The 16,403-nt window shown below is 39.0% G+C and overlaps 1 protein-coding gene across 8 annotated transcripts in view; it reads left to right on the plus strand.

The window, feature by feature from the left end:
- Nucleotides 1–16,403, plus strand: part of TJP1 (tight junction protein 1) — a 178,420-nt gene that overhangs the window by 130,788 nt on the left and 31,229 nt on the right. For all 8 annotated transcript variants that reach the window (XM_026113376.2, XM_064517476.1, XM_064517477.1 and 5 more), the window contains 6 exons: nucleotides 4,504–4,628; nucleotides 4,838–4,940; nucleotides 7,552–7,831; nucleotides 8,433–8,536; nucleotides 9,345–9,513; nucleotides 9,884–10,028. In XM_026113376.2, coding sequence (XP_025969161.2) covers nucleotides 4,504–4,628; nucleotides 4,838–4,940; nucleotides 7,552–7,831; nucleotides 8,433–8,536; nucleotides 9,345–9,513; nucleotides 9,884–10,028 — 926 coding nt within the window. The remainder of the gene's footprint in view (nucleotides 1–4,503; nucleotides 4,629–4,837; nucleotides 4,941–7,551; nucleotides 7,832–8,432; nucleotides 8,537–9,344; nucleotides 9,514–9,883; nucleotides 10,029–16,403) is intronic.

Raw genomic sequence — 16,403 nt, forward strand, 5'->3', positions numbered from 1 at the left:
CCCAGGAGCGGGTGGAAGCTGCAGTTCACGTTGCTGGCTTCCTGTTCGGTTGGGACGTCGGCAAAGCTCTCCTCGAGAGTCATCCCGGGGGCGTGGGGGGTTCTCTGTGTGTGTTGTTTTTTTGGCATGTTCTGTTAGTATTTGCATTCAGAAATGAAGCTAGACAAAGCAGTGGAACAGATCTGATTCAGAATAAATAAGTATAAAAGCATAGTAAATACCCCTAGAAGAGACAAAAGTCCAGAGGTGATGCCAGTTCTACTGGTCCTACTTTAATGGCAAGGAAGTCTGTCCCTTCCTTCTGCCCCAAAATCACTGCAATTGTACTTCTTCCATTTGAATTTGCTTTTATTAATGGTACTAGATTAAAGCTAGGTAATTAGTAAGGTCCACTAACATCTCCTATAATGAGCTGCCTCAGTAACAGGAGGGAAGTTCAAGTATTTTGTTAAATATGTGTGTGTATGTTCATAAAGATGCAGACTATTCTTGACTGCATTCATTCCTGTTTTGAGGCTCATATTTCTGTCCTGTTGGTAATTGGTTTCACTGTGGGAGAATTCCAGTAGCACGTCCAGCCCTGACAATTTACCTTGTTGTAGCGCTAACTTACATAAAAGTTTAGATTCTTGGGCTGCACTGTATTAGTGCACCCCCCCCCAAAAAAAAACAAAAAAAAACCATCCCCGAGAACACCAGGGATTCCTGTTTTCTAGCCTCTGGCTAGCGTACCGTAACAGGCACACACGCATGTACGCACACGTGTACACAATACGTGTGAAGTAAATTGAATTCTGTTTTAGGGTCAGTGATGTTCTGTGCATGGAACTTAAGCTGTATGCTGTTAGCAGCTTCTTATTATTTGCTAACATACACAAAAGTATCCAAAACTCATCTTAATTTTTAAATGTTTGCAGTAGTGTCTTTGTGGGGTTCTGCCCTTGCTTCTAAGGGCTCTTCAGATCTCCTCTGCTAATGCTGCAAGTGCAGTATTTGCTTTCTGTTTGCCATCTTTGCAAGCACGGACCAGTTACGTGTGGTTACACCAGGGCAAACCTGTGCTGATCTCCAGGATATACACACACATACACAAATAGTAATCATTGCATTTTAGGAAAGTAGGTATTATTTTATATGCTGTTGCTTCTGAAACATATTTAAAGCAGAAAGGAAAAAAAAAAAACCTGGACTGTTAAGTCCCATGTGATAGGGCAGTCTAACTCTCTGTAGTCTGCTGATTGGCTTTTATTGTAGTGCACTATCTGTCTGTATTTAAAAAAAAAAAAAAAAAAGTTTCTGCATGTTTATAGAGGACAATTTAATGATTATGTGCAGAGCCTCGGTATAAACCAATTAATGGCACTTCAGAAGACACATTTTAAGTGTATACCTCTTGTTTTGAGCATGTTGTTTTGATCCTATAATGGCCCTTTTAAAAGGGCATAGGATGCTAGTCTTTGAAAGATGAGCCTTGCAAAAGGCAAGGGAGTGCCTTAATTAGGGAGCTGTTAAAGAATGCAGCTTTATTCTTTTGTTCTTTTATAAGGTTTCCTTCTATGACCTTTACTTTCCAGCGATGTCATTGCAAATTAGGGACAGAACATACTTAATCCCAGTAGTTGCGTGTGTCATTCCTGGCATTTTGATACAGTGCTGACGTGAGATTTGTTTGATCCAGCTGCTTTGGGTATCTTGGAGTCTGGAAGGCAGCATGGAAGGAGTCAGGCTGTGCTGGGATTTGACACTGTGCTTTACTGAATTCCAGCTCCACTGGCAGGAGTCGTGGTAGAATTTTTTTGTGAAGGGTGGAAGGAAAAAAAAATCCCAGGGGCTTTGAACTTGTAGCCAAGACTTTTTTTCACTCCATTTGTAACTTCCTGGACCCCTGCTTAGCTCTTGAGAGATTGAGCTAGCCTTGGGTTCAGTTAAAATTTGTCAGGAAGCTACAGTTTACTTCTTACTGAGAGAGCTTCTGGTTTTATATGCTTACGTGTAAAGGATTTTAAGGGGAGACCATGCCACTCCGCTGTACGTGTTTGTGTCACGGTGGGAACGCGGGCTGCACGGGTTTGCGTGCCAGGTTAGGTACGCGCCGTTCCCGCAGTGGCGGGGGGGCACGGGAAACTCCACTGCCTTTCCCCAGTCCCACTGCAGCAGCTGACAGCTGAGCTCCTGTGGTAGCAGATTTTTTTTTTAAAAGAACCTTTTTACAGCTTTGGTTAAGATGCATGTTTGTATCTTGTGTAATCTGTGATCAGGTTTAGTATTTTCAGCTACCAAATTAAGAGACCGTCAGGGAACCAGTGAAGTTTTCCAGCTCTCGGGAGAGTTCAGTGCATCATTCACCTCTAGGACGATGGTAGGCAGCAGGATAAAACAAGAGTAGCCTGAGGTTTACTTCAAGGTTCCTTATTTGAGCTTGTGAATTTTTAAAAAGGCTTAGGTTTGGATCTCAACTTTCTGTTTTGGAGTATTTATTAAGACTTCAATTTATCTTACTAGAAAATCTGTATCCCAGTTGGATTTTTTTTCTTTTGGCTGTACTGTCAGTATGAGAGACTAAATTAAAATGTTCTTACCTTCAAGAAACCCTGACACAATTCAAAGTACGGAACTTTTTAAAAAAGTTGCCGGTGAGGTTTGTGGGCCCACTTGGGCGGGGGGGGGGGGAATGGCAAGCAGCAAGATGAGGTTTACAGTTGCCTTCTGTATCTCTGCTGATTTTGTGTGATGATTGCATTTCTCTCCACATGAGTAGAGGACCATGCAAAAAGGAATTTTTTTTGTGCTTGTGTTTTAAGGAAAGGTAGAGAATATTTAGTCTCACATAAATATCTTTTTTGCTATCTCTCTTCTCCCTCCCCCTCTTCGACCAAGTATGGTGTGAACTAAACTCTGTTTTGGAGAAAACACTGGCATGCGAAAGGGGAGAACTGGCTCTTGCCAATCTTAGTGTTTTGAGAAGCCTTCTCATCACATGTTTTATATGCTATTATGTATTCTTTTCGTGGACTCTTTGAAAGCCCCAAAGGAAACCTCAGCTTTGGTAATAAGCAGTCATTATGATCATTTAAATTGTCCTGCTGCATGGCAGAGTTTCACTTAGCAATTCCTGAACCTCAGCCACGATTTCTGGTTGATCTGGCTGGAACGCCTCTTGGAAAACTGTCCAGGCCGGCTTTAAAGGCTTGAAATGAAGGTAAAAGAAGCAGGAAGACCCTTTGCTAGCTTGTTAGAGCAACCTTATTTGCTTCATACCTGGCAGCAATACTTGCGATTTGCTGAAATCTCTCTGAACAATGACTCTTCACATCTTTGTTTTAAACTTTATAGTCCTGTTCACGGTCTATTGGCTAAATGTGGACCATCTCTCTACCTCCTCTCTCTTTTGGGGAAATGAGAAACAGGTTTTTGATCAGTAACTACTGTCTGAAAAGCTGAACAAACATCACGTGTGTGACAGCCTGAGGCAGACTGCCGCGTTGCTTCTGCTGCCCCTGCGGGGATAGGAGCCTCGTCGCTGATGCTGGATGGTGCTTGTCCAGAAGTCTGGAGAAGCCGGCGGGGGGAGAAGGGCATCGCTCTTCAGCGTGCTGCTGTGAAGCAGAGAGGAGGAACTGACGAAAAGCCAGTCTCTTCCTTTCGGTGAATGTATATTCTGCACAGTCTAAAATTTCAGAATACCTTCTTGAGCAAAACGTAGCGTTTAAAGGGAGATAGATTGTTCTCCTGCCAATATTTGTTTTCTGAGCAATAATGGCAGAGCTAGACAGTTTGCAAAACAGTTATATTTAGATTATTTCCCACCCTTGCTGCTTCCGGGCAGAAATGTAAGCATAATTGTTGTATCTTGAAATACCTAACAGGAATAACTTTTCAGAGGCACTGACCTTGCTGTAGTGGCAGGTCACCCTAGAGGGAAAGATTGAAGCAAATGACTCTTGTTAAGATGCAGATGACTTGCAAGTGCTGACAAGGTTTTGATGTATTTGATGGTACAAGCGATCTTGCTGCTATTCCGAAGAACTGAGCCTACAGTCATGCCATCGTGTGCTGTGATCCTGTCAGTGCTGCAGCAAAGTGAGGTCAAACTGGCTAAATACCATAATGGGAAGCCTCAAAGAAAGTGTGGTATGGCGTCGAATTGGTGTCTCGACACAGTGGTATGGTGTATTATGCTTACTGAAGACCTCAGTCTTAGTGATGACAGTCTGAGACCCAGGCCATAAAAATATGAACAGGAATGCTAATATTTTTGCACTTGGGAGAGATTAGGTAGCCAGTTTGATATGTTCTCTGACTTCTAGAGGTTGTGTTTTGCTTGTTCTGTCTTGTTTTCTAATCTTTCTCCTGTTCTTGAGTTGCAGAGTCTTCTGCATGGTTCATTTGATCCATCTTTCTTCCAAAAAGTTGTATTTGTTCCACAGGACCACTTTGTTTGACACAATATGTGAAGTGTGACATGTAACTATTAATGAAAGTATTTCTTTTACTACATTGTAGGCACCTGGATTTGGATTTGGTATTGCAATATCTGGAGGAAGAGATAATCCCCACTTTCAGAGTGGTGAGACGTCAATAGTTATTTCTGATGTGCTGAAAGGAGGCCCAGCAGAAGGACTGCTACAGTAAGTGCCAAACTATAAGCTGTGATTCAGGGCATTCCTGTTTGACAATGGTAACTTAAATTTACCTCCCACTTGTTTTATGCTCAAGATATCTATAGCTATATGTATAGTAAGTTTATTCTATGTGTAGTTTCTTCAGGAACACCTGTTCCCCAATGTCTTTCCACTTGGCATAAAGTATTTATACTGCATACTGTTTTTTCATTTAGAGAAAATGACCGCGTTGCAATGGTTAATGGAGTTTCAATGGATAATGTCGAACATGCATTTGCTGTTCAGCAACTGAGGAAAAGTGGGAAGAATGCCAAAATTGTAAGTGAACATCTTGAAGATTTAAGCTTATTTCGGTAGTTATAGAGACAAAGATTGGTGAAATGTCTGTGGTGAAATACATGCATGATGCAAGATACTTGAATGATACTTGGCTAAATCCTGAGTGATATTTTGGTTTTAGGTGATGATATAACATGGCTATCATGTGGGTCACCCAAAATTACCTTTTTTTTTTTTTTTTTTTAATATGGATGATATTTGGGTGGTATAGCATTGGATAGTGGAAACTCCTTTTCCTTATCCTAAAGTTTTTCTCAAGTTCAATTCTTAACTACTTCCATCTTTCTTTGCCTTCTGGACTGTATTTTTATCAAGTTTTTCAAAGGCTGGTGTGTACTAGCCACTATTCAAGCCCTAACATCATTCTCCTTATGCTCAACAAATAGTTTGCCAAAATAAAGTATGATTACCTTAATTCCTATAATTTTGTAGGTTTATTCAAAGTGCATGGTCAGTTTTTGAACTTGCAAAACAGCAGAACATGTCATCCCTGAAGGGTAGTAATCTGTCTTTCAATAGAAATTGCAGATTTATATTACTGAAAAAGTAGAATACAAAAAAGTACAATGTTTAGTAACTGCTTAATTTAGGAAAATGGACTTTCTAGGTCTTGTGGAAAAGCTTTTGGGCTGACAGTTTTTCTTGTACTGCTCTTAATAGGATGCTTTAATAGGGTTGCAAAAAACTGCCGTGTTTTGCGTTTGTGAATCTGGCAATTCCTTAAAGCACAGAGACAAAACATCTGTGTGGTGTGCTGTGCAAGGCTTTCAGGACTTAAATATTGTGTGTAGTAGTCAGTGTTGTAAACCTAATCAGTGGAAGATCTAGTTGTTGCATCATCGTGTTCACCCCTCCCCAAATAACTAACAAATAAATCTTTGTATTCAGTAGTGGAAATGCAGTGATTTCTGGGTTTATCCAGAGAAAAATGAGTTAATGAAAGAAAATTGCATGCATAACCTGCTTATTTGCTATGTGTTAAAGAACTAAACCTTTTAAATGGAGTCTGGTTTTATCCTGGAGACAGTCACCTATATTCAAGATACATCTGTATCAGCTCAACTAACTTTGAACTTGCAGCACTAATGTTCCCTTTTCTCTGTGGCTTGCATAAACATAACTTTGGAGGATTGGCAGGTTTTGAAGTTAAGGAGAATTACTGTCAATAAGACATTGAGTGTACAGTAGATTACATGTTAGTGAAAATAGTTTTGAGCAGTGCCAGTAACTGATCTGTGGGTTTAGGCAGAGAGGGAGAGGGCGTTCAGATACGGAAGTCTGTGGAAAGAAACTGTGGTGTTGTGCTACACAGGCTGTCCTCCTTGTCAGGAGTTGTCACTCTGTGCACAGGAAAAAACAATATACTGATGCAGAGAACTAAAAGTAAAACAACTGTAAATAAAGCAGAGTGTTCCATGAATCTGTGCTGATGAGTCTCCTATATCAGTTAGAGTTTTATAGCAAGAATGCAAGAATTCAGGGCATTCGCAAAGGTGTCTGCCTGTTGTATGTTTTCTTCTGAGTCTTGGGCTTAGCTTTGCTTCTGACATTTGGTAATGCTGTTAGTATGACACAGCATGTCATCTGCTGCATCTGAAAGAAGCAGATTCTGTAAATTACAGTCTAAAGTTTTATTCTGGTCTTCTTATGCAGTCTAGAATTACTGTCGAAAAAAAATCTTTTGGCTTTGATTACTTCAATTTTTTCTCCTAAATCTTCAGCCAATACACCTTCTTTTATGTTGCTGACGCAGACTAGGTTTACAATAAAATAATCCAGGTTACTAAACTAGGAAAGATCTGTCTTCTGAGTTCTGTTGTAGATCTTTGCTAATCATCTGGCATTATGGGCTTCTCATACTTTTTTTGCACCTTAATAGGTTCTTTAGAGACTGTTAGAAGGATCATTCTTAGGCTGATCCCTGTGTAGTGATATTCTCACCTGGCACAAGCTTCTTCCCTCCTCCCTGCTAGTAGTATTTTTTCAGTATGTGTACAGTCAGTAATATTTTTTTCTGTAGTTTTACAGTCAGTGTCTGTGGATGATTCTCTGCAGCCTGTCTGTCTTGTGGCTGTTACTGGGCTTTGCTTGTTATCTAACCGGCATTCGCAGGATAGTGCAACTCTCCCTTTCCTAGTTGAAGGGTGGGAAGTCTGGAATTCTGTTTCTTTGTTTTGTAACAGTTATGCAGATTTGTTCTGTCAGAGGCTAACTACACATCCAACACTTGTTCTTATGCTAGACATCATAACTATCACTTTGAATCTTTAACTCCTATTTAACCCTCCAGTTTTTGTAATGGGACCTTGTGTTCTTTGTATAATTTAGTTCTTTTAACTACCTCTCATTATTCTCAGAATATAAATACGTGCATTTGTAAGAATTTGACATACATATGTATTGTCTCCATATATGCAAGTACACACTTAAAACTTGTGATGTGATATATAATGCATGAATAGCTATAAATAAGGAAAAATGTAAGGTGGAAGCATTAGTATGTATTTAAATTCAATAATGCAAGATGAAGGAGGCTTATAAGATATACTTGCTCATAGACATAAGCTGATAGCTAGTGTTCTGATTTTAGACTATCCGAAGGATGAAGAAAATTCAGATTCCTGTAGCTCGACCAGAACCTGAACCAGCATCTGAAAATGAAGATGATAGCTATGATGAAGAGATACGTGATCCAAGAAGCAGCCGTGGTGGTCCAAGTGCCAACAGAAGGCACGAGAAGAGCTGGGTAAGAGATCGAAGTGCGAGCAGAGAGAGAAGCTTATCACCAAGATCAGACAGAAGATCAGTTACTTCCAGTCAGCCTGCAAAACCTACCAAAGTAACACTGGTGAAATCAAGGAAAAATGAAGGTAATTTCACTGTGATTCTCTAAGACCTTTGCTGACCTTTAAAGGCCAAATCCCTCAATCAGTGCTGTGGTAACAGCAGGTTTTTCATACAGTCTGTGAAGTCCTTAACAATTTATTTGCTGATTATGAGTAAATACATGAAAACTTGAAAACTGTTGTTGGATTTCTAGTAGTATTTTTCATATTCCAAATTGCACATGCTTAATTAATGGTAAATTGTTATATGCTATAAACATATCCCAAATGGGCATCAGACTTCTGCTAGTCAGTTAGCGGCTACATATCTTCTGTGTACTTTAGAAGGGTCTTCAGTGTCTGGTTGTCTTATTTCCTGACACAGATCACACACTGACACATAGCAGTATGAAAATGGGTAATAACTGTGGTGACTGACTCTCTGAAAAAGTACTGTAAACTAGAAGCCTGCTCTAAATAAATTTTAGAATGAAATAGTTAAAAGTAGATGGGTTTCTGTTTTTCCGAATTCTGTCTCCTCTGTGTTTTAGGTGTAGATCAGAAGATCTACAAAGCAGTGTTGTAAATCTTCAGGTACCTCCTGCTCTGTTCTTTACAGTAACTACATCTTTCTCTTTATTCTAAGAATATGGTCTAAGGTTGGCAAGCCACATATTTGTGAAAGAAATATCACAGGATAGCCTGGCAGCAAGAGATGGCAATATTCAGGAAGGAGATGTTGTACTGAAGGTATAGTAAACAGTGTCATTTGTCAAAGGGAAAATTCACTGGTATAACTGTTCTTAGAATTAACTGTTTCTCATCAGCAGAATTATTGCCAGTAGAAAATGTATTGACTTCCTGATCCTTGAAAGAAGTTAATAAAAGTTGATACAGTAAATCTACTCATTTAAGAAAAAAGAAAATCATGAGGCAGTTATTTTTTTGTCAGGTATTATTCCACAGGCCTTAGTCAAATCAATAGTGCTTTTGTAAATGGGAAATTCCACTGTAAATGCATAATAAAAAAAAAAAAAAAAAAGAGTGGGGGGAAATGGTGTGAGACTTAAGCTTTAAGTGGTTAGTTATACATTATAGTATACTATTGTGCAACACTAGAAGTTCAGATTAAACTTGATTTTGTGGAAATTAGCAAACCCGGGGATTTTCATCTCCTGTTAACAGCTTTCACTTTAGAACATTGCCACAAATGTATTAGCACAGAAGAACGTGTCCTTTCTTACTCTGCTGAGCGTAGTGACTACTTCAAAAATAGTAATTATGGTGGGGTTTTTTGTTTTGGTTTTGGGGATTTTTCTTGCATTAGTGGTAGAGATTTTCATCTGTGAAAGATGAATATAATTTTCTGTATTACATTGTACCTCAGATGAGCCCAATAGTTTTCCATTATATAGTATTTGAATCCAACTATGGCAGTTTGGTCAATAGCCCTACGTATTTCTAGATATCGTTGGACGGAGAAATATTGTCTTCACTTTACTGGAGATTCACTATTTTTTAGTTAATTACTACCTGTAGTCTTCTTACTCTGTTGCAGATAAATGGCACAGTGACAGAAAATATGTCCTTAGCAGATGCAAAAACACTAATAGAAAGGTCAAAAGGCAAATTGAAGATGGTTGTTCAACGAGATGAACGAGCTACGCTCTTGAATGTCCCTGATCTTTCTGACAGTATTCATTCTGCTAATGCTTCAGAAAGAGATGGTAAGTATAGACTTTGACTCCCAAAGGGAGAGAGGAATTCCCTGTATTGCAAAGACATGAAATCTCTATATGGGATAAGAGGGTGGGAGGAGGAATAAGTTATGAGTAGGATTGCCCTGTGGGTAAAATGTTGTTTGAGCATGATCAGAATTCACACCTTTAAAAATGTGGAGGGGGAAAAAAAGTACTGTTCCTTTTCTTGAAATTGTTCTTACAGGAATATTAATTTAGTTATTTTGATTTGAAATAAACATAGAAGATCTAACATCTTCATTAAAAAAATCTCTGCAAAAGCTTATTTCCATTTGGGCAGGTCACATCATCATTTTAATTGCAGTCATTTCATGAAAAAACAACTTTTATTTAACAGACATTTCAGAAATTCAGTCGCTGGCATCAGATCATTCCAACCGATCCCATGACAGGCCCCGCCGCAGTCGTTCACGATCTCCTGACCAGAGGTCAGAGCCTTCAGACCATTCCAGACATTCTCCACAGCAGCCCAGCAACGGCAGGTGATGGCAGCATTGTATTATTTTTAAATCAACTATTTAATGTCACTTGTAAGTAGTAGGCGTGCTTGGATTTATACAGTGTGACAAATGTGATGCAGTATGATGGTAGCAGTAATATGGAATTCTCTGTCTCAAGGGATGCAGCTGAGCCTGCTGCTCATGATCCAAATACTCTTAGGCCTCAGAAGAAATTGAACCTCAAACTTTGTTACTCCTTTTTCTGAAGTAATCTTACTCTTAGAATGTGGTTATGTGAACGGCTATATGTGTTTGATATTAGTGAGATGTTACTGAAGCATATACAATGTATTTTGGTTTCAGAAAGAAATTAGCTGTGATCTTGTTCAAGATGACTAGTAGCGCACTCCCTATTGATTGGCCAATCTATGTAAATTTGTTGAAATCTGCTTTGTTTAGCTGTGGGCTTTATAATTTCCTCATGAGCCTTTTTGAAAAGTATCTCATGTCTTTAAATATGTTTAATTCTTGCAAATAAGCTGTGTGGCTCAGCAGGTATAGTTTTGGAATGTAATTTTTAAAGTTTGATTTGTTAGTAGGACATTCATGATAGTTCTGAGGTAGGTAAGACTATAGGAACTCAAAGATGAGTAATCTGTTTTGTGGTTTAGATTTTTTTCTGCCATGTGAAATTTTAGTCTTGAATAATGTAAATCTGTTCTTTTTTTGCATTTGCACAATTTGTGTTGGAAATAGGAGTTAAAAATTTGGGGAAGGATTTTAGTTTTTATTAGAGCAAATGTCTGCCTTAAGAGAAAACTTTGTCTTTTGGGCTCTTGTAGTTGGAGCAGCAAAATGAAAATGTTGGAATTTATTCTGGAATATAGAGTGCTTGAGATTACTGTTTTGTGGCATAGGCTAATAGAAAAAACTTCCTGCCTTGGCAGTATGCTGATTCTGTATTGAGAACATCAGAATCAGAGCTTTTATTTGACTACTTTAAAATGTCAAAAATTCTGAAAAAACAAGTTGCAGCCAGCTGTTCCATAAAACTGAGATATACTTGATTATTGTTTATTAGCTACATGTTGTTTGCCCAAGGGGCAGGCAAAACAATACTTACGCCTTCAAGTTTTTAAATATCTTCGGAGTTGGTAAGCCTGCAAGACGGGCCTTTCCTGGCATGTCCACCTGCTTGCGGTGAGGGATTCCGAACGCTTCCCCCTCTCTTACACTGAATGGTGTTTATAGAGACCACAAGGCACAAAAGATTGTTTTCACATAGAAACCCCAAATCGGTGAGAAGCACTCAACAGCAGGGTCCCAGACTTAGGGATGCCACGCTGCTTCAGTTGTTTTAAAAGCGCACATTTTATAGTTCAGTAAAACATCCATGAGAGCTAAGACCACTGGAATGGAGGGCTAGCTCAATTTTTCCACATCTTCACGTTTTGAAGTGTTTTTAACTGTGTTGTAATACTTGTATAGCTACCAGCTTTTGCTTATTGCAGAGTTTTTCATGGCATAGCTGCCCTTGGTGATGAGTAGAATCGTCACTAGAAGGATGCAAGTTCAGCCACACAGTTTTCAGTCCTCAACTAGATGGACTGAATCCTTGCTTACAGAGCAGGGGCAAACACGGTGAGTGTAGAGAGCCCTTCCTGCTTTGGTGATATTCTTTTCTCCACGTAGTGTCTGAGGAAAAAAATACAAGTAAAGTGAGCTGTTAACTTGTTTTTCCTGTCTTTGTATAAAAAGATCAACCAACTTGAGGCATTCTTTAGGTGGGGAAGTCATAGCTCCATAGTTTTAGTTACGAAGGCAGTGGTGGAAATTCAGGATTAATGAATGTGTTGAGTCTTCCTCATGTCATGATGTTGTTGTCTAAGTATGTTGCAAAGGAAGTTATGTTTGTGTTTATTGTTGTGATTTTTAGGGTCAAAAACGATTTTTCTGATTGTCCCTTCAAGAGTGCAGAAAAAAGACAATTCCTATGGTTTGAGTTAGTGTGGGAAAATAAGCATTTTGAAATACTCTGGTTCTGAATGTCAACGAAAGTGGGTTTTGTAGCTTTGCCTTTCTCTTGAGTATACTCTTCAAGTAGGACACGCTTTGAAAAATTTGATTGTAAAGGGTGCGAGGTCTCTATCAGATCTGAAACCTGTATTTCTTATCATGCATTTCTAATACGGCATGAAAAGGACTAGTGGAGGGGAAAAAACCATCAAAGCTGAAACTGACTTATTTACCCCAGTGTTAGTTCTTTCCTGACCTATTAAATACAGTAGCTGAGGTAGACAGTCACTTCCTCTCTGTGGACTAAACTATCAGAAGAATTAAATCCTTCCTGAAAAGGAACTTTGAAGCTTTCTCAGCTCTGAATGCATCCATTGCATCTACTTTATGAACACGAACTACCTTGGCATGGATTAACTTCCTGTTGAACATGTCTCTTTCAAGATCAGAATGTCTGTTGGGCCCTGAGATGCATAGGGAAGAACGTTAGAAGCAACTTTTTCTTTGGTGGATGTTTTTTGGTGCAAGAACAGATTTGCTGTGAGAGCAAGTTAGATGCAACTCTCTGTCATGGTTTAAAATTTGGAGAAAGATCTCAAAGCTGCTTGAGAACAGCAAAGCTGAGGAAGAAGTGCAAAAAAATGTTACCAAATTTTGTGAGCTTTAGGAGGGCACTAAGAATGTACTGAAGATGGTGACATTCTAGTGTCTATTCTGCCAAGCATATGCTGAGGAGGAGAAAAATTCTGCTGGAATGCACTTGGTCCTTTCACACAAGGTTCATTACTGCCTGATGCTTTCAGGTATGCACTAGACTACAGAAATCTGCCAGCTTTTCTAAAACTCAGTTTCTAAACCATGTTCTTTTTAATTTACTAATAGTGTAATTAGTAATCTTTTGACTATCTTACATTTTTCTGTTATGGTAGATTGCAAGTTATCCATAGTCTTAGAAGGGATCCAGAAAATGGTAGGTACTTATGTAAAATCACTGATTTCTGTGCTAGTTTAGTCAAAGCTTTGTCTTTATATGGGATAATGTCTTTATTTCAATCGGTAGTCTTTACGTGAACATGCATTGAATCAACAGTGAGAACTCAGGATTGACTCTTAAGTGGACGTAGCGATTTCCAGATACAACAGAGATTAAGTCCCTTTGCCCACCCCATTCCCCCCCACACACACACACACGCACGCTTCCCCTCCTGCCCTCCCATATTGAGGAGAGAAGCCAGCTCTGGAGTCTCTTCTGTGCACAGGTAAGAAGCTTGGTTTTGGATTTGTTTCTGAGGTAGCTTTAGGTTAACCAGTCATTTCTTAGTAGTTCCTCCATATTGAAAGGACTTGGAAGTCTGCAGATACAGACATATACTTGTAGCTCTGGAGACTTTGAGGTTTTTTAGCCAACTGATACTGAATTAGACACTAAATGAAATACAAGATAAAAATAAGTCCTGGCTTTGGGGAAGAACTCGCTGAGCAGACCATGTTTTAAAGGGTAAGTATAGTTTTAAAGATGTGTATAAGAGCAGCTGTTTAGGTAGAGGAAAAAAAAATAGATTATGCCAAGTTACCTTTAGTTCTCTGACATTCTGTGTTTAAGAGCAATACTTAAGACAGCCAGAGATGAGCAAAAGGAGCCTCTGCACTCGAAGCTGGAGAGTGCTTGGGGAAGTATCATATATACTATTTCTTACCTCTCTGATCCTATTGCTCCGTCTTGTTGTCTTGCCTATTGCCTATGACATCTCTGGGTGCCTTTTGCCAACTGAAAGAACTCGCTCTTGGGACCCGGTTCTCCTTTGCTGTCCTCTTTCCTTGGACACTGGAATCACAAAAATGCTTTTTGGTATGTCTAACGTTTCAGCCTCAGCAAGAAAGGTATGGTAGCTTGAAGGAAGCTCTGTAGAGGCGGTTATTAGTTCTGAAAGGATGAGGCTGACTTGCATAATGCATCTGTGAGTCTATACACTGCAAAAGAGGCTTTCTCTGTCTCTTTCTGAAACAACTAAGTGGAAAAACTGGAATTTTGGACAGAAGTCGACCCTATTTTGAAGGAAGATGCTGATCTTGGCCCTTACTATCTTTTCATAGTGAACAGTTTAAAATATGCTAAAAATACATGTTTAGACAAAGCCTGTACGTTCATATTTTTCAAAGCTTTTATGTGCAAACATAACACACAGCAAGAATGTGTTACGAACTTTTTTCCAAATAATGAAAACCACAGTTGATGGCATGAATGTGTAGCTGACTCAGCATTTTGTGACTGAAGGTTGTTTAAAGCTGCTGCAGTTGGGCATACTTAAGAAAAAAAGGAGGGGGAGTGGAGGGGGCCCTGACACAGCACAGATGTTGAAGTAAAAACAGTACTGTCAGAACACATATGCAGTTAATAACACCTCTGATGACTCATGGGAAGTGCAGCTGTCACTTCTCAGCGAGTTTCGATCACCTAGAAGCAGTGACAGCATCAAGTTTTTTCCTGTACCATCTTGCAGAGGGGGAAGTATGCAGTACTTAAGAGACCACTTTAAAAAATTCTACTCTCCTGTTGTTCTGAGCTTTTTCATTTTGTTCTATTGTCTTTTCCATTCAAACTTTGTTTCCTTATGTAGAGCAGAACTGACCTTTTACAGCCATTGTAATTGCCCAGGTACGTTTGCCTGCATGCAAGGCAGTGGTGTAGCTTTGAAGCGTAGCGCTTCACGTCTCTGAATGAGCTTGGGTGTTTGGCTGCCTCTATTTTGTGCCATGTTTTCGGTGCCTGCATTCTAGTTACTGTTTTTGTGAGCCGTTTTTTTTCCTGTATATTTGTTTTTGATATATGCAGATATCCAAGGCACATAAAAGTGCAGTGTTCTTGGATTATGCAGAGAGGAAATGTAAAATGAATGTTGCCCTGTATACTAACTCCAGTATTTTTGGCCTTATTGTTGAGGCAAAAGAGAACGCAGTTTTGGAATGAGGCTTCTGTTAGGTTTTGGGAGAGGGCAAGGAAAAGGTAGAGAGGGCTCAGTGAGAAATTTACTATAAAATATTAGTAACTTGTGCTCGATACCCAAACATCTTTTGGCAGGGAGTGGAGGAGCTAATTGTAGGCCATACTATTATAGGACTTCTTTTGCTTTGTAAATTATTTAGTATGCTTTTAAATAACTAAATGCATCTGTCTCTTTAATGAGAGATGGTAAATTTTTTCACGGAAATTAAGAGTCCAGTCATATCTCAGCCTGGTACTGAAAGTAAAATTATTGCTTTACCTTATGCACTTTATTTTGTGGACAAACGAATGATACTGAAGATCTGAGAGAGGAATAGCAAAATCTTTATAGAAGTTAGGCAGCAGAAAGAGAAGTTAATGCTTGCTGCTTGAGTTAATGGTTTTAGCATCGTTTTTATCAGCTCTAGAAGAGAGCTTGAAAGTGTATTTATTTGAATTAACTTTTAAAAACTTATGCTTTTTTTTTTAAGCCACTGTACCTGTACTTAACAACCACTTGCAAATAGCTAGTTGTTTACAATGGTGGATGCCTCTGTCTTCTGTGGGTGGTTATAGTTTTGTGCGTGCTTCTGATGATCGATATATTTCTAATATCAACTAGAAGAAGGTAGTAGTGAAAGGTATTAATGGCAAATAAGTACTAATAAATTCATGAATGGTCTGTCTAGAGAGCAGAGCTGAACTAAGCTTTGTTCCTGATGTTTCATGCACATGCAACATGCAATGTTGCTTCAGAAAAGCCCACTTTACTTATGTTGATATGTTCAGTCTTATTCTTTTCATACAAATCTCGGGTCAGTATATTTGCCTCTCCCCCACCCCTAAAGTCTGGCTTCATAAAACTTTTGAAGCAGTAGTTCTGATTAACAGATACAGTCTTTACTCTGCAGAATGGATTTTTGTGGATACACTTTCACTTCGCAGGAAGCAGTGTTCATTATTGTGTAGTAGCACCCTCTGGCTGTTAGTAGTGAAAGAACAGGGTGTTTTTTCTCGGTGGACCTCTCTGAGAGGAGAGGGAGTTGCACTTAAAACCAAGCTATTTGTTCCTCTTTAGAATACTTATTTCCTCTGTGGCCATTAAGTGTGATATTATATAATAAGCATATGGTTTGTTTGGGTCTGTCCTTGCTCAAAGACCTTTATATCCTTGTGTATTTGCTAATGCAATCAGGATCTGAATAGGTGTTTTGAATCTCTCTGGCCTGTTTAGAATGTCTGTGCTCTGGAATTAAGACTGTCTCCTTAGTATCCTAGTCTGCGACTTTGTTTTTTCAACTGCTTATTAACGATGATCTGCTGTAGCCCTAATGCATTATTTTGTACTGAACAGATGGGAGCATAACAGTCAAGTTTAACATGTGTGTTGTGTACATGTACAGTCCTGCTATGATATA

This window comes from Dromaius novaehollandiae, chromosome 10, assembly GCF_036370855.1.
Source record: "Dromaius novaehollandiae isolate bDroNov1 chromosome 10, bDroNov1.hap1, whole genome shotgun sequence".
In the NCBI taxonomy this organism is placed as follows: domain Eukaryota; kingdom Metazoa; phylum Chordata; class Aves; order Casuariiformes; family Dromaiidae; genus Dromaius; species Dromaius novaehollandiae.